This window comes from Balaenoptera borealis (assembly GCF_965194805.1).
Source record: "Balaenoptera borealis genome assembly, chromosome: 20".
Lineage (NCBI taxonomy): Eukaryota > Metazoa > Chordata > Mammalia > Artiodactyla > Balaenopteridae > Balaenoptera > Balaenoptera borealis.
In genome coordinates, this window is record NC_138879.1 from 13,453,274 (window position 1) to 13,478,804 (window position 25,531).

The 25,531-nt window shown below is 45.8% G+C and overlaps 1 protein-coding gene and 1 long non-coding RNA gene across 12 annotated transcripts in view; one reads left to right on the forward strand and one right to left on the reverse strand.

Annotated features, from left to right (window-relative positions):
* Positions 1-2,798: 2,798 nt before the first annotated feature.
* Positions 2,799-25,531, reverse strand: part of LOC309619046 (uncharacterized protein) — a 40,666-nt gene continuing 17,933 nt past the window's right edge. For 3 of the 7 annotated variants that reach the window (XR_014238721.1, XR_014238722.1, XM_082373739.1), the window contains exon 2: positions 2,799-4,481. Coding sequence is in view for 1 of the 7 variants with exons in the window: in XM_082373739.1 (XP_082229865.1) it covers positions 4,251-4,481 (231 nt within the window). In the remaining 6 variants the exon portion in view is untranslated. Of the gene's footprint in view, positions 4,482-22,632; positions 22,717-25,531 lie in introns of those variants that run through there. The other 4 variants (XR_014238723.1, XR_014238724.1, XR_014238725.1 and 1 more) reach the window with 2 other exon arrangements.
* On the forward strand, positions 7,572-25,267 carry LOC309619050. Of its 5 annotated transcripts, none has more exons than XR_014238729.1 (3): positions 7,572-7,799; positions 16,873-17,163; positions 18,786-25,267. It is a non-coding gene; the product is annotated as an uncharacterized lncRNA (long non-coding RNA). The 5 variants fall into 5 exon arrangements; XR_014238730.1 differs by having other exon boundaries at positions 7,576-7,799; positions 16,987-17,163; XR_014238733.1 differs by lacking the exon at positions 7,572-7,799 and adding an exon at positions 18,612-18,699 and having other exon boundaries at positions 12,663-17,163.

The window sequence follows — 25,531 nt, forward strand, 5'->3', positions numbered from 1 at the left end:
TGTAATGTGAGTGGGAGGACTGATGGTGTAGATGGATTTTAGTTTTTGCTCTAAATCTGATTTCTGTTCTTTTGTTTTGTTAAGGAAGTGTTCTTAGGCTCGACATGATCTTCCTTTGTCTTTCTTTTAATTTGATCATCTGAGAGGTTTCAATAGGATATTTGTTTTAGGGTGAGAACCTTTTTAAAAAAATCCTTGCAGATATCTTATCAGGTATTTGGCCAAAACAACCAGTAAATTATCCTGGCAGTATTGAACTCTCTTTTTCCTCCCAGGGAGTCTCCAAATGTATATTCCAAACATGACACAAATCCAGTAAGCCATTTTATTGCTTAACCATGGACTAAAAGGTGTCACTAAAGAGGGTAAAAAAGGCATCCCCCATGATCTAGTGAGTCACTCCCAAAGACAGCCAAAAGAAATAAAGACTAGATGAACCCCTAAGAGCTGGCAGCCTCCATCGGTAGAACATCAGCCTCAAGTGGGATGCAGCCCACATTTCTGGACAGCCAGCTACAAATTCTGAGGCCCCAAATGTGACAGTTCGCTGTCTACAGATGCAGGGTGCACAAGCGGTGTTCCCCGCAGGAGGAAAGCCATAGAGAGAACGTACTCACTGGATCCAAGCCAAGCTCCCAGGACACCAAATAGGGCAAAAGGGAAAGCAGTGCTGTACCTGGAGGGAAAGGACACCAAAACTGAGGGTCATGCAAGATCACGACACCCAGAGAAGTAGTCCCTCCAAGTGTTTCCTCCTGCCAGTCTAAATTTGGAAAGGAGACAAGGAGAGACTGTTACTCCCCTCAGTTGACCCGTTCAGAGCAGATATCTGGGAGGCTGACTTGGTCAGAATTTTTACCTTTTCTTAGTTCTTTCAGACATCCTGAGATCCCATCACAGCCTCTGGAGTGAGTGGTGTGTCCCAGCCTTCCCTTTGTTTTTGCCAAAACTGTGAAGGAGCAGAAAATTTTCTTCTGCCTTCTCAGGATTAGTGGCTGGGGCTTGTAAATTAAACTTACAGAAGACAGCCAACCAAAAAAGTAACTAACATGGTAAATGGTGAAAGTTAAAAGCTTATAAACCTAACTTAATAGGGGAAACAGAGAGGGTAGAATTGGCTTCTAAGGGAAGAACAGATAGGTTTCTCCAGGAATACTAACAGGTATTTTGGAAAACAATGAGAAACTTTGTGATAATGTTTGTCTGTACAAGGATGCGTGATCTTTGCATCTTCTTCAGGGTCATAAAACACCCTGCAGAACGATTTATGGTAGGTTTACTCTTGGTCTCTCTTCTGGGAAGAGAAGCCACTCTGAAGAGGGAATTTATGGCCATGGTCATTCTAAGAAGTTTCAGCTTTTATTCCGATAAGGGGAGCTCCAAGAAGGCTTTTTTTCTCCATGTGTTGAATCTCACTATCTTCAGCTTAAATTGTTTTTATACCAACCATGGGGTTCCTCCTGGCTCTCCATACCTCCAACTTTGTTCTTCTTTTTCAAGATTCCTTGATCTATTCTAAGTCCGTTACATTTCCACATGAATTTTAGATTGGTTGTCAATTTCTGCAAAACACTACCTGGGAATTTGGTAGGGATTCTTTGAATCTTTTGGTCTATTTATGGAGTATTGCAATCTTAATAGACTTAAGCCTCCTGATCCATGAATATGGGATTATTTTCCATGAATTTAGGTCTTTTTTTATTTTTTTTTATTTTTTTTATTTTTTTATTTTTTTTTAAAGGTGCAACCCATTCTTTTTTTTTTTTAATTTTATTATTTATTTATTTATTTATTTTTGGCTGTGTTGGGTCTTCGTTTCTGTGCGAGGGCTTTCTTTAGTTGTGGCGAGTGGGGGCCACTCTTCATCGCGGTGCGTGGGCCTCTCACTATCTCGGCCTCTCTTGTTGCGGAGCACAGGCTCCAGACGCACAGGCTCAGTAATTGTGGCTCACGGAGCTAGTTGCTCCGCGGCATGTGGGATCCTCCCAGACCAGGGCTCGAACCTGTGTCCCCTGCATTGGCAGGCAGATTCTCAACCACTGCGCCACCAGGGAAGCCCTAGGTCTTTTTTTAAAAATTTATTTATTATTTATTTTTGGCTGTGTTGGGTCTTTGTTTCTGCGTGCGAGCTTTCTTTAGTTGTGGTGAGGGGGGGCTACTCTTCGTTGCAGTGTGCAGGCTTCTCATTGTGGAGGCTTCTCTTGTTGCGGAGCACGGGCTCTAGGCGGGCTCAGTAGTTGTGGCTCGTGGGCTCTAGAGCGCAGGCTCAGTAGTTGTGGCGCATAGGCTTCGTTGCTCTGCAGCATGTGGGATCTTCCCGGACCAGGGCTCGAACCCATGTCCCCTGCATTGGCAGGAGGATTCTTAACCTCTGCGCCACCAGGGAAGTCCCTAGGTCTTTCTTAATTTCTTTCAACAAGCTATTGTAGTTTTCAGTGTACAAGTCTTGTACTTCCTTCCTCACCTCCAGTGGATGCTGATTCAGAACATACATAACCTGGAGAAACTTGCCCCAGCCCTGCCATGTCCTGCCACCTAGCTGGCCTGGAGCTGAGTCACCAAAAGACTTTGTGCTTTACTTGATTCTTAATTCCTTTAGAATTCATTATTTCACTCTCATAAATGTTTATTATCCTTGTAGTAAATCTTTTAAAAATAAAAATGAAATAATGTAATTACTCCATAGATGAGTGATGAATGGAGCACATATGATTATAATCTTTTTAGAATTATAAAGGTAATACACGCACATTATAAGAAATTGAAATATCACCTAAGGAGAAGATATTTGCAAATCCCACCCCCAGAGGTGACTGTCATGAGTGGTTTGGTGCATACCTCTCAGGCTCTGTCTCATTCTGTCTCTATCTCTGTCTCACTCTCACAAAAGCAGGTTCATTTACATCTATGTTGATTTCAGATGTATGTAGTCTTACAGATGGGATCCTGGATGCAGACGGTTGGTCCACGTGCGTCCCACATAAAGAACCCTGAAGTCTCCCCTCTCTCCCCTGTTACTAGGTAGAGACCCTGTGCCCACTTTCCCCAGCTGCACAGCATTCGTTCATCTATGTGGACCAGAACTGATAGATCATTTCCCCCTCCATGAACATTAGTGTTGCTTACAATTCCCTACTATTTCAACCAGTGCTGTGATGAATACCCTTGAAAAGACATCTTTGAAAAGTTGCGCAGGAATCTCAGTGGGATCAACTCTAAGGATTAGCACTGCTAGTAAAGGGCTGTATCTGTGGAACTTTGATGGGTCGTGCACACTGTTCTCCCCTAGAGGACTGTCCATTCACTCTTCCCTCTAGGGGATCTGCTGGGGCCTTTGCTTTCTCACGTTGTCACCAGGGCTGGTGGTCACCAGACTAAACACCTGCCAGTGTGATGGTGACCAATGCTGTCTCCATAGAATTTATGTTTGCGTGTGTCCTAACCTGAGTGGTCAAGCATCTCTAAGATACATTGGCCGTATGCATGGCCTCTCGTTGGAATTACGTGTGTTTGCTCTGTTTCTTTTTAGAACATTGATTTTTGAGAGATTTTTGGACTACAGGGATGTTCAGCCTTTCTCTGGGCTTGGATCATGGGGAATGCTTTTCCAGTTTGTGATTTGTCTTTCCAGCTGTCTTTCTTGGTCGGTCGGTTGGTTTGCTTTTGCCACATGAAAAGCTAAGCATTTCCCTTCTGTCTTCTGGTTCTGGTGTCACACTTAGAACAGCAGTGTCTACCCTGAAATTATGCACATATTTACTAAAATTTTGTACATCTCATCTTTAATCCATCTGGATTTCCCTTTCAAATAACAAACATGCTATTTCAAATAAAAACAAAAGCAAAAATTCACCAGTCCCCTCTTAACATATGTGGGCAGACACAAAAGCCACCTTTTGTATGATTTCATTTATAGGAAACATCCAGAATAGGTAGAGAAACAGAGAAATAAAGAGTATTAGGGGTTGTGAGAGGGTGGAGGAGGGAAGAATGGGGAGTGCATGCTTTGGATACAGGATTTTATTTTGGGGGAATGAAATAGTCTGGAACTAGACAGTGGTGATGGTTGCACAGCATTGTGAATGTACTTAATGCCCCTGAATCGCACCGTTTAAAATTGAAAAAGTTTAAATTTTATTATTTTACACTTAAAACACTTAAAGTACAGGATGTCATAAATAATGTGAAAGAAAACAATAAAATTACAAAACACCCAAACAAAAACAACGACAGGGGAAGGAAAGTAAATTTCAGGCCGGGGGAGGGTTGATGGTATAAATCAGGAGCTGACAGCGATGGTGGTTGCAGATCTGGCTCCGCCCACAGGGCTGGTGATTTCGGAAATGGCGCTGGGTCTCCTGCAGGTTCTCCCTGCAAGGGTGGTAAATTAACATCTGGATCTGGGACTCCTGCAAAAGCAGCTGCAGGTTCTCCCTGCCCAGGTGGTGGATCTTCATCTGGCTCTGGGTCTCCTGCTGGAGCTGTGAGAAAAGAAAAGATTACCCACAGGCCTGCCTTTTCACGAGCCTTTCCAAGGACAGAAATCTTCCCAGAGCCTTGCGGAGAAGTCCCAGCCCAGGAACCCACAGCAGGATGTCTTCTCTGACTGCAGTCCACCAGATGGGTGGTCTGATGCCAGTCTTTGCTCCTGGCCCAACACCAGCCTCTAGGGGCTCCCCCCTGTGTGGCCCAGCACTCACCCCTCCCCACACACTGACACGCGCCCACCCCTTCTCTCCTTTGGGCTCTGCCACAGTGAGAGGCTCCAGGTCCTCCAGCTGACTCAGGCGAAGGTTGACACGGCGCTCCAGGTCAGAGCCGGATATGCTGAGCTGCACCAGGCCGGGGACAGGACCTTGGGGAGTGGCCTGGGTGGTGTCTGGGCAGGAGGCCTTCATCTCTGGGTCCTGGTTCTGGAGAACCCTCCGTGGCCACACTCAATGGGAGCCTGCGTCGGCCCTCATTGGCAGTGTGGCGCACGGCCCCCTCACTCGGGGAGATGGATTGGGAGTCCCCGTCGACCAGCTCCTCGCTCATCTCCAGAGTGGGGCTCTGCGATGACAGTGACCAGCAGCCGGCCCGGCCCGGCCCAGCCCAGAGGTATCAGAGCCCTGCCCAGCCATAATCACTGATTCTCCTGCCCACTTGACCTCTGCTCCCCGATCAGGCACAGTCAGGTGTCCGCTCAGATATCCACCCAGGAGGAAAGAGATACATCTGGAGGGCTTGGGGTAAACCTTGGGCAGAAGGGTGCTGCCCCAGCTCTCCACATCCCACCCAGCCAGCTTTAACCTGGGGTGTGGACATGACCAGCCCACCAGGCTTCTGACCCCTCATCAGCCTGCTCTTGCTGAGGCAGAGCCCCCCCATGTAAATCCCCCACCTCCACACATACAGGGAGGGGACATAGGGCTACCTGAGTGGGATCAGAGTGGTGGCCTGGCCTAGGCAGGCCTGCCCTGGGCCTCCCTTTGTTACCTTTGGGTCCCTCTGGGCAAATGGCCAAAGGCGTCTGGGGTGAGACCTGACCCAATGTCTGCAGTGTCAGTAAAGGCTCTCACTGTGAACTTTCCTGAGACCACGTCCTCAGGATATTGGGTCACAGCAGAACATATCCATTTGAGCATCTCCAACCAAGTGAACTGGGTAGGAGCTTCTCTAGAATGTGGGTGCCTAGTTACTCAGGTTCCAAGTTGTGTTGGGCTCTATTGCCAGGGAAGTGAGGTCGCTTCCTAGGGTCCCTTTACCCAGGCTTCTTCCTTACACAAAGCTCCCCAAGGGCACCTCTGGGCTGCTGACTGCTCACCCCCCACCCCATGCCATGTCCATGCACAGTGACACCAACACAGCCCACTCCACAGCCCTGGGGAGGCCAGGTTGCAGCCAGGACCCCAGCTGAGGACACAGCTGGTTTCAGACCTGGCTCCTCCTCCTTCCCAGTGATGTGACCCTGGACAAGCCATGTGCCTCTCAGGAACTCCCCAATCTCCCATCTGCACAGTGGAGGTCATTCTAGCAGCTACTTCCTAGGGAGTCCATCATGTGTATAGACCTATAAACACCTACAGTGCCTGTAAGACCCCCTGGGCTGGTATCACATGTAGCTCATGCAGAGACTTAGCAAAGGAAGGATTACATAAAGGGCTGGTGTAGCACAGAATATAACTGAAACAGGCCTGGGTCCGCTCTGGGACCTAGGGAAAGTCACTCCCCTTCCTGTCTGCTTCCCATCCCTCCTCCACCATGGGAGGGTTGAAATTAAATAAAATTCAGACATCGTCCCCTTTGGCATACAACCTTCCAGGTTCTCCTGGTATGGTTTTTTTTTTAATTTATTTATTTACTTATTTCTTTTTGGCTGTGTTGGGTCTTCGTTGCTGTGCGCCAGCTTTCTCTAGTTGTGGCGAGCAGAGGCTACTCTTCGTTGCGGTGTGCGGGCTTCTCATCGTGGTGGCTTCTTGTTGCAGAGCACAGGCTCTAGGCGTGTGGGCTTCAGTAGTTGCAGCATGCGGGCTCAGTAGTTGTGGCGCACAGGCTTAGTTGCTCCGCGGCATGTGGGATCTTCCCGGACCAGGGATCAAACCCGCGTCCCCTGCATTGGCAGGAGGATTCTTAACCACTGCGCCACCAGGGAAGCCCTCCTGTTATGTTTAGATTCAGGACCCAGTGTCTCATCTCGGCCTCTGTGGTGCCTCCCGGTCAAACGTCCTTGTGTAATCCCCTCCCCTCCAGGGTGCATGGACATTGTGACTGGGTTCTAACATGAAGACTGATTTATGAAAATTCTGTGACTTCTACTCGATCCCTCTCCCTTGTGTTCATTCTCTTTCTCTGTCAGTGCCTCTCTCTCTCTGTTTCTCTGTCTCTCTCTTTCTTGTATGTATGTATGTATGTATATATTGTAAGGGCCCAGAGCAGGTCACTTCTAAATATGTCTTAATGACATATTAATTCTTTTGAATTAATGTTACTTAAGAAAAGACCCATGCAAGAGAGACACTTTCCATATTCTCTCTGTCTCCTGGAAAGCAGGAAATAAATCTCTCCTATGAAAGGTGCACCACCTGGGGGCTGAGGGCTGAGGACTGCAGGCATGCTGCCTCCTGCAAATCAGTTCATTCTGGGAATCATCTGTTGTGATTCCTGAGGTGTGAGTTAGCTTTGTGATGATAGTAGTCCTTATTTTTCTTTGTGGATTGCCTTTTTGTGTTGTGTGTTAAAACTCAAAGCTCATGATCTACATGACCAAACCCAAGCTCCTATTGATTTTCTTCTATGTTTTCTTCTATAATTTTGAATAGTTTTGCATTTTGTTTGTCTATGAATAATTTTGAATGAATTTGGTGTAAGTTGTGAAGTTTGCGTCATTTCATGCCATATGGTGTCTAATTAATTGTTCCTTAACTATTTTTAGAAAAGTTTGGGGACACTGTCTCCATTTCAGTTTGAATTTCCGCAGTTTAGTGGGTTCAGCAGTTCTGCCAGCAGGGAGCGCAGTCTCCAGTGAACTGTGAGTCAGGTGCAGCAAGTCCCGCACTGACCACAGAGTAGGTGAGCCCGCCTCTCTGACCCACTGCGCACGCGCGTTCCACCGGTCTTGGCTCTGCGCGCCGCTGACGGGAGTTCTGTCTCAGGCGCCGCCAGAGCTTGTGCTGGGATTCCCGGGTCAGCGTCTCTGCTGACAGGAGCTGAGTCTCCTTTAGACTCGCCGGGGCTTGGGCTTCAGGACAACACGGGGCTGTGTCCATGCTGACAGGAGCTGGGTTTCCTGACGACCCAGGAGACGCCAGGAGGAAAAGGTGAGGAGAAGTGAGGAGAAGCTTCCTGTGTGTGTGTGACTGACTGCTGAGGGAGGGTTGTCCGTCTTCATGCCACCCAGGAAGGGCTTGATGTGGAAAACTGCGTTTTTAGTCAGTTTTGTGTGCAGTGTAACCGGCATGAGCTATGTGGTGTCCATTTTTCCCAGCACTGCTTATTGCGGGGACTGTCCTTCCCCTTGGTGTGTCCTTGGCCCCTTTGTCGCAAAGTAACTGACCCCATCTGTGTGGGGTTAATTCTGGGTTCTGTTCTGTTCCTCTGGTCCCTGCGCCTGTTTTTGTGCCAGTTCCACACTCTTTTGGCCACTGTAGCTTCACAATGCAGTGTGAAGTCAGGGAGCAAGATGCCTGCAGCCTGTTCTCCTTTCTCAGGGTCGCTTTGGCTATTTGGGGTCCTTTATGGTTCCACACAAATGTTAGGATGATTTGTTTTATTTCTGTGAAAAATACCATTGGAAATTTGGTAGGGATGGCATTCGCTGTGTACGTTGCTTTGGGCAGAATGGAAATTTTAACAATATTAATTCTTCCATTCCCTGAGAAGGGGATATCTTTCCATTTATTTGTGTCTTTTTCAATTTCTTCATCGATGTCTTAAAAGTTTTCAGTGTGTAGGTCTTTCAAGTCCTTGGTTAAATTTATTCCTAGGTATTTGTTCTTTTTGATGCAATTGTAATAGGGTTGTTTTCTTTCTCTTTCTGATGGTCCATTACTAGTGTTTAGAAATGCAATTGATTTCTGTGTTATTGATTTTGTAACTTTACTGAATTCATGTATTAGTTCTAATAGTTTTTTTGGTGTGATGATGTAGAAAATTGGAACTCGAAAATCCCACTGTTTCTATCGCATCCAGATCATCCACAACACCAAAGACATAGTGGCTCCTAATCTAATCTTCCCACAGTGCCTGTAAATTCCATGTGGACTTTGGGTGAACTGCATCTGGGTAAGGCTTGGCCTCTATATGGAAGTTTGATGTTTTCTCTGCTTTTCTGGCATGGTAATGACAGGGCGTTTTGAAAAGTAACTGACTTCCCCGTAATTTCGAACGTACAAACAACTTTACATACATAAAAACAAGTCACATCTTGATCAAGTATATTCCTAAATATTAACGTTGACATTATTTAAAATGGAATTGTTTTCATATATTCTTTTTCAGATTATTTATTGCTAGTGTACACATATAAGATAGATTTTCGTGAATTGATATTTTGTCCTATAATTTTGCTGAATTAGTTGATAGCTCAAATAATTTTTTGTTGATATAGGAAGTTTTATATACAAGATGTGATCTGTGTTCTGTGAATAGACGCAGCTTTAATTTTTCCATTCACACATGGATGCCTTTTATTTCTTACCTCAAGACTCTGGTTAGAACTTCCAGTACACTATTGAGTAACAGCAGTGAAGGCCAGCTTCCTGGCCTTGTTCCTGATTTCAGGAGTAAATCTTTCAGGCTTTAACACTGAGTATGATGTTTTCTGTGGCTTTGTGTACTACTCTTTTCCATATTGAACAAATTTCCTTTTATTACTACTTTAAAAAAAAAATTTATTGGAGTATAGTTGATTTTCAATGTTGTGTTACTTTCTGCTGTACAGCAAAGTGAATCAGTTATACATATACATATATTCACTCTTTTTTAGGTTCTTTTCACATGTAGGTCATTACTGAGTATTGAGTAGAGTTCCCTGTGCTCTACAGTAGGTCCTTATTAGTTATCTGTTTTATATATAGTAGTGTGTATATGTCAATCCCAATCTCACAATTTATCCTTCCCCCTCTTTCCCCCCTGGTAACCATAAGATTGTTTTCTATATACCAATACATCTGTGACTCTATTTCTGTTTTGTAAATAAGTTCATCTGTACCATTTTTTTTGGATTCCACATATAAGCGATATCCTACAATATTTGTCCTTGTCTGTCTGACTTACTTCACTCAGTATGACAATCTCTAGGTCCATCCATGTTGCTGCAAATGGCATTATTTCATTCTCTTTTACAGGTGGGTAATATTCCATTGTTTATATGTACACATCTTCTTTAGCCATTCCTCTGTCAATGGACATTTAGGTTGTTACTCCTACTTTTGAGTGTTTGTATCATGAAATAGCACTGGATTTTGATTATAGCTTTTTCTGCAATAACTGATATTATCATGTGTTTTTACTTCACACCTTTATTGTGGTTTAATACATAGCTTAGTTTTAATATGTTGAACAAGCTGAAATTTCTGGTGTAGAGACGCTTATGGCATCATCCGTTTAATACTCTTTTGGTTTCATGTTGCTCTTATTTTGTGGAGGATTCTTACATTCCTATTTATAAGGTATACTGATGTAGTTTTCTTTTTTATGATGTATTTGTATGATTTGATTAGATATGGCTTGGTGTTAGTGGTTTGGAGGGTTAGTGTTAGGGCTGAGACTTGGGGGGCTGGGACTGGGTTATGGTTTATGGTTATGACATATGTATGGTTAATGAATACATTTTATGGTTTATGGTTTTGGTCACGGTTGTAGTTTTCTTTATTGGTTAAGGTTTATGGTTTTGGTCTCACTGTGTTAGGGTATGGGTTAGGATTAGGATACAGGTAGGATACGGGTATGAGTATGGGTTAGGTTTAGGGTATGGGCTAGGGTTAAGGTTAGGTCAGGGTTTAGGGTCAGGGTCCGAGTTTAGGATTAGGATCAAGGTTGAGCTAGGCCATTGTTTTTCTGCTCCTCCAGCCCTGGGCTCTGATAGAAGATGAATGTAATGTCTGCTCTGGTCACTCAACTGATTCAGATTGAACTCAACCTCAGTCAAGGGTACTTAGGGTCTCAGAGGTCATGCAGGGTTTCCCTCTACCCTCCCACCTGGGAAGGGGTGCTGGCCCCACCCTGAGCAGCCACAGTCCAGCGCAGCCCTGACATGCAAGGTACTCTGTAGACATGTGCGGATTTATACAGGACTGGGTGCATCAAGCTGCCGGCCCATCGGTGCTACCTTGTTGAGGGCTGGCGGGGCCCTCCTGGGACTGCATGGACCCTCTGTTCCATCTGCACGGGTGTCAAAACAGTCAAGTCTCAGAACAGCCCTTGGCCTCTGAGCATCCAGCCAGGCATCCATGGTCCTCCCGCTCAGGTCAGCCTTTGCCCCTCAAGCCCCTGTGGCCAATTGCTGAGCCGATTGTGCTGCTGGGTAATTGAACAGCTACCTGGGTATCCTAGACAGTTCCTTGGGATGTTTCAGTTCCCAATATCCATGTGGTTGAAACAAATGCCTCCTCCCTCACTGCCTCTTAGCCTGCTAAGAGAGGTAATAACCCTCCAAACATTGAGTGTGGCCCTGGTCATGACAACCATACACAGACCGTGGCCCTGCATTCCTTCAACCTTCTGGTTGTAACAAAGATTGACATTCATATCCATTGAGAATCAAAGGTATTGAAGCACCGCCTAGAGGGGTGGGATAGGGAGGGTTGGAAGGAGATGCAAGAGGGAGGAGATATGGGGATATATGTATATGTATAGCTGATTGACTTTGTTACAAAGCAGAAACTAAAACACCATTGTAAAGCAATTATACTCCAATAAAGGTGTTAAAAAAAAAAAAAGGTATTGCAGCATCTGGGACTCCTAACAGACAGTTTCACATTGAGGCCATATTGTTGGGGAGATATGTGCATCCCTGCCCATACCCTGTGGTCTCTGGAAAGCCACCAACTGTGTTATCATGGTATAGAATAATCCTTGAGACTCCCACTGTTTCACTGAGTAATAATTTCTCTACTTTTTGTAGAGAGAAGAGACTGGAAAATGAGCAAATTTGTTCTTCATGGGTGGGTGGTTAATGTGAACATGGGGCATGATGCCTGGGCTCCCACCTCCCAGGGACAGGAATGAGATCTCTGTGCCTTCCAGGGACACACAGGCTATTCTTGACCAATCTCTGAGATGTGTGGACCCGATGCCCAAGGCAGGAGCCCTGAGTTTCCCACCAACAACAAAGTTGCTTTTTCAGCAAGTGGAAGAGCTTCTTGCCATCCTGGGAGGACAGCAAGAGCACTGGAAGGGTGGCCACAGCCCCTGACCCTAAGTGAACCGTTTCCTTCCTTGGGCTTCAGATTCTGTGCTGTGCAGTGGGCTGTCAGTGCTGTGGATCTGCTACTTCCCCCAGCCCAGCATCTGTTCTCAGCATCTCAGCTTTTGGGAATTACATTCCACCTGCTTCCAGTCCACACTTTTGTGGAGGGTTGATCCCATGTTCCGCTCACCTCAGAAATGGGCATGTGATCTGTGTCTAGCCAGTCCCGTGTTCCATCCTCTTGTGGGTTCAAGGATGAGAATGGGACCCAAGCTGAGCAAAGGTCTTTAAAGCTGTGACTTTTCATGGAACCTAAAGAAGGAGAGACCCTTCCCAGTAGAATGGACATGAGTGGGCGTCAGCCTGGAGTTGCTGGAGGCCCCTGATGCAGAGATAGAGACTGTACCTGTGGATGGGGCCACCACAAAGTCACTTAGTAGGACAAAGGGACCAGGTCACACTATGAGAGTATGAGCCCCTGTCCCACCAGGCCCAAAACCACTGCTATAACTGCCTCTTGCAAGTACTACTTTATTTCTATCATTAAGAAATGTATTAATTTACTTTTACATCAGTAAGTGTGTCCAGTCCCTTGGAATCAAAAAAGTCCTAGCTTACACATCAGAATCAATAATCCCTGAGACTCCCTCTAGCAGGGTGTTCTCATTCAGGCGGTCATGGTGGGTGAAGGTGAAGATACTGGGTGGGGTCAGATTGTAGGGGAGCCGCTGGACATCTCTGTTCCTGTTCCTTCCCTGTCCAGGAGAGGGAAACCCCAGCATAATGAGAGGAGAACCAGCAGGGGAAAGAGGTCCCTGGGTGGCTAATTGGTATGTTTGTATTTTCCTAATTTTAGAATCATTTTGTTAATGTGTTTTTATTACAAAATCACCCATTTTCTCTACATTTCCAGTTTGATACAATAGGTTTTGTCTTATTTGACTTTTAATTTTCCCTCCCTTTTAGCTTCCTACAGAACTGTCACAATTAATGAACACATATTAACACCTTTTTATTAACTGAAGTCCATATTTTATTCTGGTTCCCTTTGTTCTACCTTTTTATGTTCCAGATCCCAACCAGGGCACCACATGACATATAGTCATCATGTCTGTTTAGGCTCTTCTGGGTTTTGACAGTTTCTCAGACTATCCTTGTTTCTATGACCTCGACAGGGTTGAGGACTCGTCAGGTATTTTGTAGACTGTTCCGCATGGGGATTTACTTGGTGTTTTTCTCATGATTAGACTGGGTTTATGGGTTTTGAGGAAGTTAGGTCAGAGATGTCAAGTGCATTCTCATCATTTTATGTCAAAGGAGCAGGCTCTCAAGGCAGCTTATCACCTTTCATGTTAACTTTGGTCACATGGCTGAGGTTGTGTTTGTCAGTTTTCCCTGTGAAGTTATTTTTCCCGTGTCCATACTGTATGTCTTATTTAGGAAGAACCCACACTTCAGAAGAGGGTTGGGTTACCTCCTTGATGGATGGCTGTGTGTCTACATCAGTTATTTGGAATTCTTCTGCATAGGACATTTCTATTCAACCCAATTCATAAAAATGTTTGTAATCATTTATTTTACTAGTGTGGACACCTGAATAGTTATTTTATACTTGTGGTTATAATTCAGCAGTACAGTATTTGAGTGCTTAATTCATTCTTGCTTTGCATATTGAGAGCTTTTTTCATTGTCTGGTGGAATTATGTCAAATGAAAACATCTTGTGGGGTTTTTTCTCTTGGTACTTCTTTACTTTCTGATAATTCAAGATTATCCTGGCTCATATATTTACTCTGTCAGTCCTAGTAGCAGCCATTTCTTCAAAGAGCCCTGATTCCTTTTATTAGACGATGGTATTAAAAAACTTACCTTTGGGGACTTCCCTGGTGGTCCAGTGGGTAAGACTCTGCACTCCCAATGCAGGGGGCCTGGGTTTGATCCCTGGTCGGGGAACTAGATCCCACATGCATGCCACAACTAAGAATTCCTCAACCCCACGTGCCGCAACTAAGACCCAGCACAGCCAAAATAAATAAATAAATATTTAACAACAACAAAAAAAAGATCTCCCATTTAAAAAAAAAAAACAACTTATATATGGAAGCTAAATGTACCCAGCTGACAATGCATTGAAATATGTATTCCAACTTATGCATATACACCTAACTATAAACTTTTTTTTTTTTAATTTATTTTTGGCTGCATTGGGTCTTTGTTGCTGCACGCGGGCTTTCTCTAGTTGTGGCGAGCAGGGGCTACTTTTCATTGCAGTGCACAGGCTTCTCACTGCGGTGGCTTCTCTTGTTGCAGAGCACAAGCTCTGGAGCGCGTGAGCTTCAGTAGTTGCGGCACGCGGGCTCAGTAGTTGTGGCGCATGGGCTTAGTTGCTCCACAGCATGTGGGATCTTCCTGGACCAGGGCTCGAACCCGTGTCCCCTGCATTGGCAGGCAGATTCTTAACCACTGGGCCACCAGGGAAGTCCTATAAACATTTCTATGTGGAACTGTTTGTATCCATGTTAAGCTAAAGATGAGGTTACATAAATGCCACCAATCTGATCCATTATTACATGGATATTGTAACCTTCTCCCTTTGCTTATCTGTAACTTCCTACTCCAATGGTGAGAAACCTGGCTTTCACTATCTGTCATTTTTTGAATTCATCGCTTGCTCCATTCCAGATTACAAATACAGTGGTTTCAGCATTCTTAGCTCCTACCCCCAGGGAAAGAACTTTATGAAATAGAGTCCAGGGACTTCCCTATAGTGCAGTGGTTAAGAATCTGCCTGCCAATGTAGGAGACACGTGTTCGATCCCTGGTCGGGGAAGATCCCACATGCCACGGAGCAACTAAGCCCGTGCGCCACAATTACTGAGCCTGCTCTCTAGAGCCTGCAAGCCACAACTACTGAGCCCACGTGCTGCAACTACGGAAGCCCGCGCACCTAGAGCCCATGCTCTGCAACAAGAGAAGCCACTGCAATGAGAAGCCCGTGCACTGCAACAAAGAGTAGCCCTCGCTTGCCTCAACTAGAGAAAGCCTGCGCACAGCAACGAAGACCCAACACAGCCAAAAATAAATAATTTTTAAAAAAGAAACAAAAACATAAAATAGAGTCCACTGTTTAGGTAGAGTCCACTGTTCCCTTTAGTCTACAGATTCCATTCATTTCCAAAGTTACCGAGGTCAGCACTTTTTGTCCCACCACCAACAGTGAGGTTTTTTAATACATATCTAAATCAGTTTTTGTTAAATTCTGTAATGCATCCTGTGGCACTCCCATATCCTAAATAACTAAAATTAAATATATTATGATTTATTTGTTGGGCTGTAAAAATTTATGGGTTTAGACAAATGCATAGTGGCAGGTATTCATCACTAAAGTATCCTATGGAATATTTCAATCTCCCACCCATAACCCGTTTACCATCTCTCTGTTTTACTTGTTGCAGAATGTCATAAATGGGGTCATACAGTGTGTAGCACTTCAGACTCGATTTTTTCACTTAGCAATATATGTGTAAGACTCATGTTTTTTGCATGGGTTGGTGGTTCATTCCTTTATATTTCTGAATGCTATTCCACTGCATGTATATGGAAGGGAAAATAATTTTCCCTCTACCTTTCTTTGTTCTTCATTGAGATCCCCCATGTAGTAATGAAAATGAAAGGCAGATGAACTGGAGAAAAACATTCAGAAGTTTAATAACGTGTGTACCTCCTGTATGCAAGAGAGATATTCAGGAAAACTGAGTAACGCCCTGAAATGGCCCAAGACATCACCTTAAATACCATCTTCATCTAAAGACAAAAAAAGGAAGGAAGGGTATGGTTGTTGTGCAGATTTAAGTCTTAGCTTCTCCACTGATAAGAGTTTCTTGAGATTTATTCATCCTTCCATTCTTGGTATGGAGAGAGAGAGAACCTTTCAAATGGAGACTTCCCTTATAAATGTCAACTTCCTTCACAAAAGGGAAATCTTGACTTGGTTTTCAGAGATTATGTGTCTTCTTTTTTTAAAAAAAGAAATCAGCTCAAAGTAATCCTTATGCCAACAGGCATATTTTAGGGTGGCATATTCTGCTCCCCTTGAAATGAATGTACCCCAATTTGCTTATGTATTCTTCTACTGAAGGACATCCTGGTTTCTTTAAGTTTATAGCCATTATGAATAGAGTTGCTGTGCTTAATTACATCCTTGTTTGCATTTGGACATAGTTCTTAAAAGCAGTTGTCTAAATACTGGCGGCACGATGTTGGATCCTCAGGTGAGCCTTATTTTGCTTTGTAAAAAAACTTCCAAAATGTATATGCATTTCACCAGCAGTGAAGGAGAGCTCTTGTTTTTCCTCATCCTCCATCAATCAGTAGTGGGGCTTTTTTTTCTTTTTTTTTTCTTTTTTTTTTGAGTTTATTAGTTCTAATAGGTGTACAGTGCTTTCTCATTGTTGTTTTAATTTGCAATTCCCTAATGGTATATGATGTTATTTACTATCTGTATATCTTCTTTGGCCAGGTGTCTGTTCCAATCTTTACCCATTTTTAATGGGGTTTGTTCTAGAGTTCTTGGTGTAATTTGAGTACATATCTTTTATCAGTTATGCATATTGCAAATATTTTTCTTTCAGTTTGTAGCTTGTCTTTTGGTTTTCTGAATAAGATGTTTCATAGAGTTTAAAGTTTAAAATTTTTTAAATCCATGTTCAAAATTTTATTTCTTAGGCTTTTGAGACTTCGTGTTAAAATTTATCACCAAACCCAAGGTTATGTAGATTTCCTTCTATGTTTTCACCTATAATTTTTATAGTTTTACATTTTAAATTTGTCTATGGACAATTTTGAGTGAATTTTGGTGTGAGTTGTAAAGTTTGTGTCTACAGTCTTTTGACTGCATACGGTTTCCAATTTATTATTCTATAACTATTTTTGGAGAAGTCATGGGATATTTGGCTCCATCTCAGTTTGAATTTCCAAATTTAGTGGTTCTGCAGGCTCGCCAGTTGTGAGCATGGGCTCCAGGGAACTGAGAGGTTGCGGCCTGCACTTCCCAGCTGGCCAGCAGGCGGCACCAAACCCACCTCTCTGATCCTTGAGGTACATGTGTGTTCCACTGGTGGACTTGGCTCATGGCTACTTATGCTGCTGATAGAAGCTCGGTCTCTTCAGGATCTGCCATGGTTTCAGCTTTGGGACAACACTTGGCTGAGTCCATGCAGACAGAAGCCCAGTGTCTTCAGGAACCACCAGGAGGCACCACCATGGGAGTAAAAGGTGAGGAAAAATGGGAGGAGAAGCTTCCTGTGTGTGCCTTACTGCTGTGGGGCGGGGGGGGGGGGGGGGGGTCCATTTTCAGAAGACCCAGCAGAGGAAGGACTTGATGTGGAAAATTGTGGATTTTAGTTAGTTTTGTATGTGGTGTTGACGGTGTCCAGTTTTCTTGGCACCATTTATTGAGGGGACTGTCTTTTCCCCGTTTTGTGTTCTTAACTCCTTTGTCATGAATTTACAGACAACATACAAATGGGTTTCTTTCTGTGCTCTCTATTGTGTTCCTCTGGCCCATGTGTTTGTTTTTGTGCCAATACCATACTGTTTTGGTTACTGCAGCTTTGTAATGTAGTGTGAAGTCAGGGAGGGAGATGATTCCAGCTGTGCTCATCTTTCTCAGGATGGCTTAGGCTATTCAGAGTTCTTTGTTGTTCCATACAAGTGGTAGCATTGTTTGTTCTGTTTCCATGAAAAATACCATTTGAATATTGGAGGGATTGCATTGAACATGTACACTGCTTCTGTTGCTGAATTAAGTTGTAATTCCTCCACCCTTCTTGGAGGTCCATACGACTTGATTCTGTAGCAAATTTTAGTGAGCCAGTCAGGAGGGTGACCTTGGATCTGCCATTCTATCCAGTAACTCAGCCAGGACTTGCTTGCTGACCTAGGATTGACAAAGCTGGCTAAATAACTGGGTAGTTTGCCCCAATCCTTGACCTCTGGGCCAGTGAGGGCTACTGAATCCAGTCTGAGATCAAAAAGCAGCCAAGGGTTAGGTAGAGTGCTCCCTAGGTAAAGACCGGTTCCCCACCCTTGCGTATCTATAGCAAGGATGCTTGCTACACATTGGGGTAGTGTCCAGGGGATGGCTGGCACAGGGGGCCCTGACCCTACTTCAGCCAATAAAGCCAAGGTTGGTTGTAGGGGTTGGCTGGTTGAAGGAAAGAATCCTGGCCTGGCTAGAGCCAGACATCTGTCTAGAGGACTGGACTGGGCAACTGGTTGTCTAAATATAGTCGATCCTCTAGTAGTGGGTGAGATTGGACAATAGACTGTCTAGTTGGACTGGTTCCCAGCAAGGGGACTGGACTGAATGAGAAGCCCTCCCGAGGCCACCACATGGTAAGAACATCGCTTTGTTTTCTGTGTGTATCGTAAGTCCTAGTCTCTGTTCTTGATACAATTGAAGCTTCAGTCTCTGTTCTGTGTGGTCTTATCTGTCCTAATGCTCTTGGAAACCCTTGCTGCAACTATGGGCACGGATCGAGCACATAAAAGCCACTAGGGCACTCACCACTGGAACACCCCTGTGAAAGGATAAGTCAGTCACAGGCCAGGGTAGATGAGCACTAGGCACGCTGCTGACTGGGAACAAATGTCCGCGTAAGTAGGCACACTGTAAAACGCTCCAGCCGCCCAGTCCCTGCTGTGTTCCCTCTGTCCTTTAGCATATAGTCAAGAATCCAAGAGCACATCTTTTGTGTTGGTCTGTCTTACCCCAGTTTGCCATCCCAGGGCAGGGTACCTGTCTGTCAGGTAGGTCTCTCCCCACTACTGTCCATCACAGATCTCTTGGGATCCCTCCTCAGACGTGAACCCTTTAAAAATCTTATTTTTGTCAGGTTTCAGGAAAATCACTTTGCCTGGCTGGGGAAAGAAGACGACCTCCAAATCGTCCGAAGTCCTTGGGTCCTTGTAGCTGGTTGTACAGAGAACTGGACACATGCCAAATGGGATTTGGCCTCCCTGCTTTATCACCTGTAACCAAGCAGGGACAAGCCCTCTTTGAACAGTCTCCTTGAATGCTGGAGAGGCCCTCTGGGTAATTTATTTGGCTAGAGAACCCTTATTTCCCACTCCACCTTCCCCCTATCTCCAGGGACTGCTTGCTGAAAGCACCCACCTACATCAGGTATCTCCTACAGCCCCACAGTGGATCTGGGAATGTCTAATTGCTGACTTAAGAGGGGATCTGGGACTTCCCTGGTGGCGCAGTGGTTAAGAATCTGCCTGCCAGTGCAGGGGACACGGGTTCGAGCCCTGGTCTGGGAAGATCCCACATGCTGCGGAGCAACTAAGCCCGAGCGCCACAACTACTGAGCCTGCGCTCTAGAGCCCACTCACCACAACTGCTGAAGCCCGTGCGCCTAGAGCCCGTGCTTCACAGCAAGAGAAGCCACTGCATCGAGAAGCTCGTGCACCGTAACAAAGCCCCAACTCGCCACAACTAGAGAAAGCCCGTGGGCAGCAACGAAGACCCAACGCAGCCAAAAAAAAAAAAAAGAGAGAGAGAGAGGGGACCTCATAACTAAGGCCCTCTTAGACAGCATCGCCCCTCCCATCCCCCACAAAGATTGGTTCACGTTTCAGTTACAGCACCTAGATCACTTGGTGTGAGCTAGATCTTGTGGGATCTGCTTCGCCACCAACCCTAGGAGGAGGCCACTGGGAAGTTGGAAACAGACTAGAAATAAGGACTCCCCAGTAGGGGTAACTAAGCCTCCATCCCAGCGAAATCGCCACTAGGGTGCATCCTCCATAACTAGAAATTACCGCCCACTAACAAACAGCTTGTTTTCTTTTGCAACATCACATGGCCCCAGTATTAACTGGTGGATGGAGAAAGTTGGCCAACTAATGGCTCTCTAAATTATAATATCATTTTTCAATTGGACTTCTATTGCCAGCATTTGAAAAATATGGGATGAAATCCCCTATGTCCAATTTTTCATGGTGCTTTGCGAAAACAAGGGCCTCCGTGAGAAATGCGAGGTTATCATCTCTCATCTCTCTCTCTCCTGGTATTGAATCTCAGCCTGAAGATTCTCTTGACTTCCTCTCTCTGCCAAGGGTAGCTTCTTCCCCTTCTGACAGTTCACCCAAGACTCCTGAGTCATCTACCGCTACCTGACCTGGTTCCTGACACCTTCTACTCCCTCCAATTCACAACCACCCTACCTGGTGCCCTTGCCACCTCCCCGATTCGCCCACCTCCATCTCTCGGCATGCCTCCCTTGGGGACTAGTCCAGTGCACACCCATAGCAGCATTCAGTACCAGCCCTCTGGAAGCAATAGGCTGTTCCCCCTTTCGGAGGTCCCTAATGGAGAGGGCAGACTGACCACTGTGCACGTACCCTTATCTTCCTCAGATCTGTGTAACTGGAAGGATCGATCCAAGGGCTTGAAGGAAGATACCAAGGGGGTCCTTAATTTAGTCTGGGGAATATTCCACACTCCTTTCCCCACTTGGGTGGATGTCCAAACCCTCCTGAACATCGTATTCTCTGTGGAAGAAAAGACACTGATTATAACTAATGCAAGTGAGGAAGCTGATAAGACCAATCAAAATAATGCATGACACTCTATACCAGCCTTGAATCCAGGCCATTTCCTACATGGACCCTGGGTGGAACCATTAAAAGGAAAATGGTCAGCAGCACCTCACACATTTCAGGGATTTGATTCTTAAGGGCATTCAGTTGGCTGGGAAGAAACCCATAAATTGGAGTAGGGTTCAGGGAGTCATCCAGGGACTGAAGGAAAACCCCTTGGCTTTCCTGGAATGCCTAAGGGAGTTCCTTTGTGGGTACACGAAGGTGAACCTGGAGTCAATGGAAGGGCAGGCCATTCTTAAGTCCCATTTCACTTCGCAGAGCGCCCCAGACATTAGGAGAAAATTACAGAAGTTGGAGATAGGGCGCACTACGCCTTCTTCCCGGGGTGGAGTCAGCATTTCGGGTGTTCAACAACCAGGATCTGGAGGCAGATGCCAAGGAAGATAGACCAGCGGAACCAACTGCCAGTATTCTGGCTTCAGCAGTTCAGGGTCAGTCAACCTCCCAGTGATGATGGGGCCTCCCCCAAAGGGACCCTGCGACATCAATGAGTCACCCCAGGTTTTGAAGACCACACCCACAGTGGAGAGAAGGGCTCAAAGCCAGTCTGTGTGCATACTGCAGGGAGGAGGGCCACGGGGAGGGGGATGCCCCAAACGTCTCAGAAGGAAGCTAAAGGGACCACCGTGTCCTGGCCCATCCTTGCTGGTCGCACACATGAAAGAAGAGGACTGAAGGGGCCCAGGGGCTCCTTGGAGAAGCCTTGGCTGACCCTGACTGGGGGGGTAAAACACACTTTCTAGTTCACTTTCTAGTCGACACAGGGGCCATCTACTCAGTCTTGAACACCCAACAAGGCAGAATGACCAAGGATAAATGTAAGATAATGGGAGTGGAAGGGAAGCCACAGGAACATAATTTTATAGAGCCCCTTGAGTGCGATTTGAAAGGGAGAATGTTATCTCACTCTTATATGTACCAGAATGCCCAATTCCCCTAATAGGAAAAGACTTACTATACAAATTGGGAGCTACAATTTATCTCTTGAGACAAAAACCTTACCACTGAAAAGCCCAGAATACCCAAGGTGGATGATTAACAGTCATGGGCAGCTGTTCCTCCCATCAGCCACTGCACTGCAGGCCATCCTGGAAGCTCACCAGAGCACACATTATGGGCAGGAGGCCCTATATCAGTGGCTCATCAGGGACTTCCCTGGTGGTCCACTGGCTAAGACTCTGTGCTCCCAATGCAGGGGGCCTGGGTTCGATCTCTGTCAGGGAACTAGATCCCACATGCTGCAACTAAGAGTTCACATGCCGCAACTAAAGATCCTGCACATTGCAACGAAGATCCTACGTGCCGCAACTAAGACCCAGCACAGCCAAATAAATATTTTTTTTTAAATGGCTCATCAAATCCATGACTGCCCCCCAATTTCCATAGTCTCCTTAAACAGGTGGTTGAAGCTTGCCCTATCTGCCTCCAGAATAAGCCCAACACAAACCCCCAACCAAGGTCAAGGGAGTGACCCCCATCCAGTATAGAGGCACATATCCAGGTCAAGACTGGCAACCTGATTTTACAGTAATGCCCTGGACATAAGGAAATTTTAGATAACTTGCTGGTTTTGACTGACACCTTCTCTGGCTGGATGGAGGCATTCCCCACCTGAATCGAGATTGCCTGGGAGGTCTCTAAGGCCCTGTTCAAGGAAATAATCCCTCGGTTTGGGCTCCCTAAGTCCATCCAGAATGACAGTGGGCCTGCCTTTGTTTCCCAAATTACTAAGGGAGTCGCTAGAGCTCTAGGAATTAAATGGGGTTTACACTCCACTTGGAGATGACAATCCTCAGGAAAAGCAGAATAAATCAAGCCCTCAAAAGAAACTTAGCCAAACCATGTCAAGACAAACCATGTCAAGACAGTCATCAACCCTGGATCTCCCTTCTCCCCATAGCCCTTTTGAGACTGTGAATAGCCCCTAAAGGAAAGCGCAGGTTAAGTCCATATGAGCCCATGTACAGGAGGCCCATTCCTGAAGGACCCGGCTCCAAGACCAATCTTAGGGATAGGGACCAGCAGAAATATACCTTACAGACAGGGGAAATAATCAAAGCTTTACATGCCTACCTGAATCCGGAACTGCCTTCCCCTTCGGACAGCGTCTTACATCCTTTCTCCCCTGAAAATTGGTTTATTTGAAAACCTGGAAGGCTGGAAATCCACAAGACCAGTTAGACCCCAAGTGGACAGGACCTTATCTAGTAATCTGGACTACTTATTCTGCTTTACAATTACAGGGCATAACTCCATGGGCCCACCATACCAGAGTGAAAACAGCACCTACACCTAAGGAAGAAGTTACTGAGCCGTCCACTCAAAGCACCTGTGAACCTGTCACAGACCTTAAGTTTCTTTTCAAAAGGACTAACTTACCAATAGATAAGTAATGTGGTGGGCAGGCTTAGCAGTTGGTCTTGTCATTGCTATTGCCTCACTGCGCTTCTGCTGTTCTGCCAAACTCCCTCCCTCTGGCAGACATCTCCTCTGTCCATGCTGGATATCGGGGATATTACCGTTGGAAGCAGGATGAGTAGCCATTATTGTCTATTTTTTCTTCTCTGCTCTCTTACAACTGTCCACATGGAATGGGAATTCAGTGCAATAGTAAATTTCTCACGGATTATAGCCCGTGGACAAAGTCTATCCCAGTGCTGGTCTGTCACACCCATCCACAAAGTGATGCCTATGGATTAAAGGTATTACATTTTACCCCTAAGAATGACAACCTCACTCTCACCTTGGCTAACGAGTCTGCTAAACCTTCCCCACTTGAAGTTCATATCCCATCCCTAATGCAGCTTCCCTGCTTGGACCTCACCCCTTGCATTAACATCTCTAACAAATACAAAGCCCTCACTCTAAAGTGCCGTCACTGTAACCAGTCTCTGTCTCGCTGCCACTGCCCCTCTGAGCAGCCCTTACCAAAGGGAGGGACGTGCAGTAACACCCGGGGGCTGCTCTGGACTCTGTTCACTGCTGCTTCCATTACCCCACAATTTAAGTGCCCCGGGACTGACTCCTATGGAAATCTCACCCATTGGTGCCCTCTGCACGGACTCAATGAATACACACAGGGACCAGATGGGAGATGTACTTATTGGGGAGGAAAGACACCGGTTGTCTGGGGTTTAGTAAGTGGCCCTCCTGAGGTCTGGGGAAAAGCCACTAGTCCAGAATCCCCCAGTGACCCCTGCTATGCAGGTGGGCTTCTCTCCCCACACTGCAAGGGCACCCCCTCTTGGGCTAGCCACTTACAGAGGTGGTTCAGTTCCTCAGAGGTGCACCAGGCACGCACGCCCCCTGGGTATCTGTTCCTTTGTGGCCCGAGAGTAAACCAACTGCCGCATCAGAACAACCCCAACGCCTTCCCTTTTCCAGGGTGGGCTCTAGCCTACCCTTGCTTAGATAATGCCGAATTTGTGCATAATGCATGCTAGGCCGGCTAAGTTCGAGGAGCCTAGGTATAACCATCCATAATATCACCCAGCCCCAAGATACAAGGGAAATAGAACTCACTCTGGCAGGAGTAGGGATTGCTCTTGGACTGGCCGCCTCCTGAGGAGGTTTTGCATACCATGAAATCACGCTATAAAATCTCACATGGGCCCTTGAGGACTTGTCTAAAACTATAGGGGATGCCTTACAAGGACTCTGTACTTCTCTGGACTCACTAGCAAATGTTGTTCTCAACAATAGGCAAGCCCTTGACGACCTCCTGGCTGAGCAAGGGGGAGTCTGTGCAGTTATGAATGAAACCTGCTGCATGTATGTCAGTAACTCTGGTCAGATTGAGGTCAACATAAAAGAGATATATGAGCAAGCTCAATGGTAACACAGATATAACACACAAAGTCCAGATCCAAGCTCCATCTGGAATATGGTCAAACAGAGCCTCCCCAGCTTAACCCGGTTTCCTCCATTTCCTGGCCCACTATGCTATTATCCTCTGCTCATCTTCGGGCCTTGCCTGCTTAATTGCCTTGTCAAATTCGTTAGCAAACGGCTTGAAGCCATCAAACTTCAGATGATACAAACACATGGGTACAAGCAACTGGGACTACAGCCTGGTGACATATTTTAGGCAACACAGGGAACAGTTCTGCTCCTCTAATCCAGGGGAAAACTATGCCCGTGTTCAGCAGGAAGCAGCTTCAGAAGGCAGAGCATTGCCCTTCAGCACCCCTCAAGAATGAGGAGCAGTAACAGAAAAGGGGGGATTTTGTTGCCAGAGGTGTGCCAGTTCTTTGCTCAAAACCCACCAACCGACACTTGAACAGGAATTAACGTGTATCTTTAAGTCACGGGGTCTGGAGACAAAAGAAGGAAGCTATAGGAAGAGATAAACGCCAGATAGAACCAGCTGGAACAAAGGTGGCAACGAATCTGACCTCCAGCAGACCCTCAGTCTCATTCTACTGAGTTTACTACATTGGCTACTGGATGACACACCTACTGGTGGCCCTGACTGGAAGATACGGACCAAGAAAGGATAAAAAGGGTGTGGCTCCCCTTTCCAGGAAAGTCCTGCCCCTTCCCTAGACTAATGCATGTGCCTCCCCATCACTAGCCTCACTCCTCCTGCATTTGTCTTTACTCTTTAAGATCAAATCCCTCTTACCACATGGGCAAGATGATCTGTGAACTAAGTTCCCAATTCTCCATTCTTTGGCCACAGAATAGAACTTGAGCTGCGTCAATCTCAGCTTCGGTTTCGTTCTTTGGCTATACAAACCCGAACTAGCATCTATTCTATACTTTCTTTTAATTCTTGTCCTTATACCAATAACAAGCATTATTGAAAACAGTCTCCTAAAAAGAAGACTCTTCGGGGAGTTCCCCGGTGGCCTAGTGGTTAGGAGTCCCAGCTTTCACTGCTGTGCCCCCGGGTTCAATCTCAGGGAGCTGAGATCCCGCAAGCCACGTGGTGCAGCCAAAAGAAAAAAAAGAAGAAAAAAGACTCTGCAGT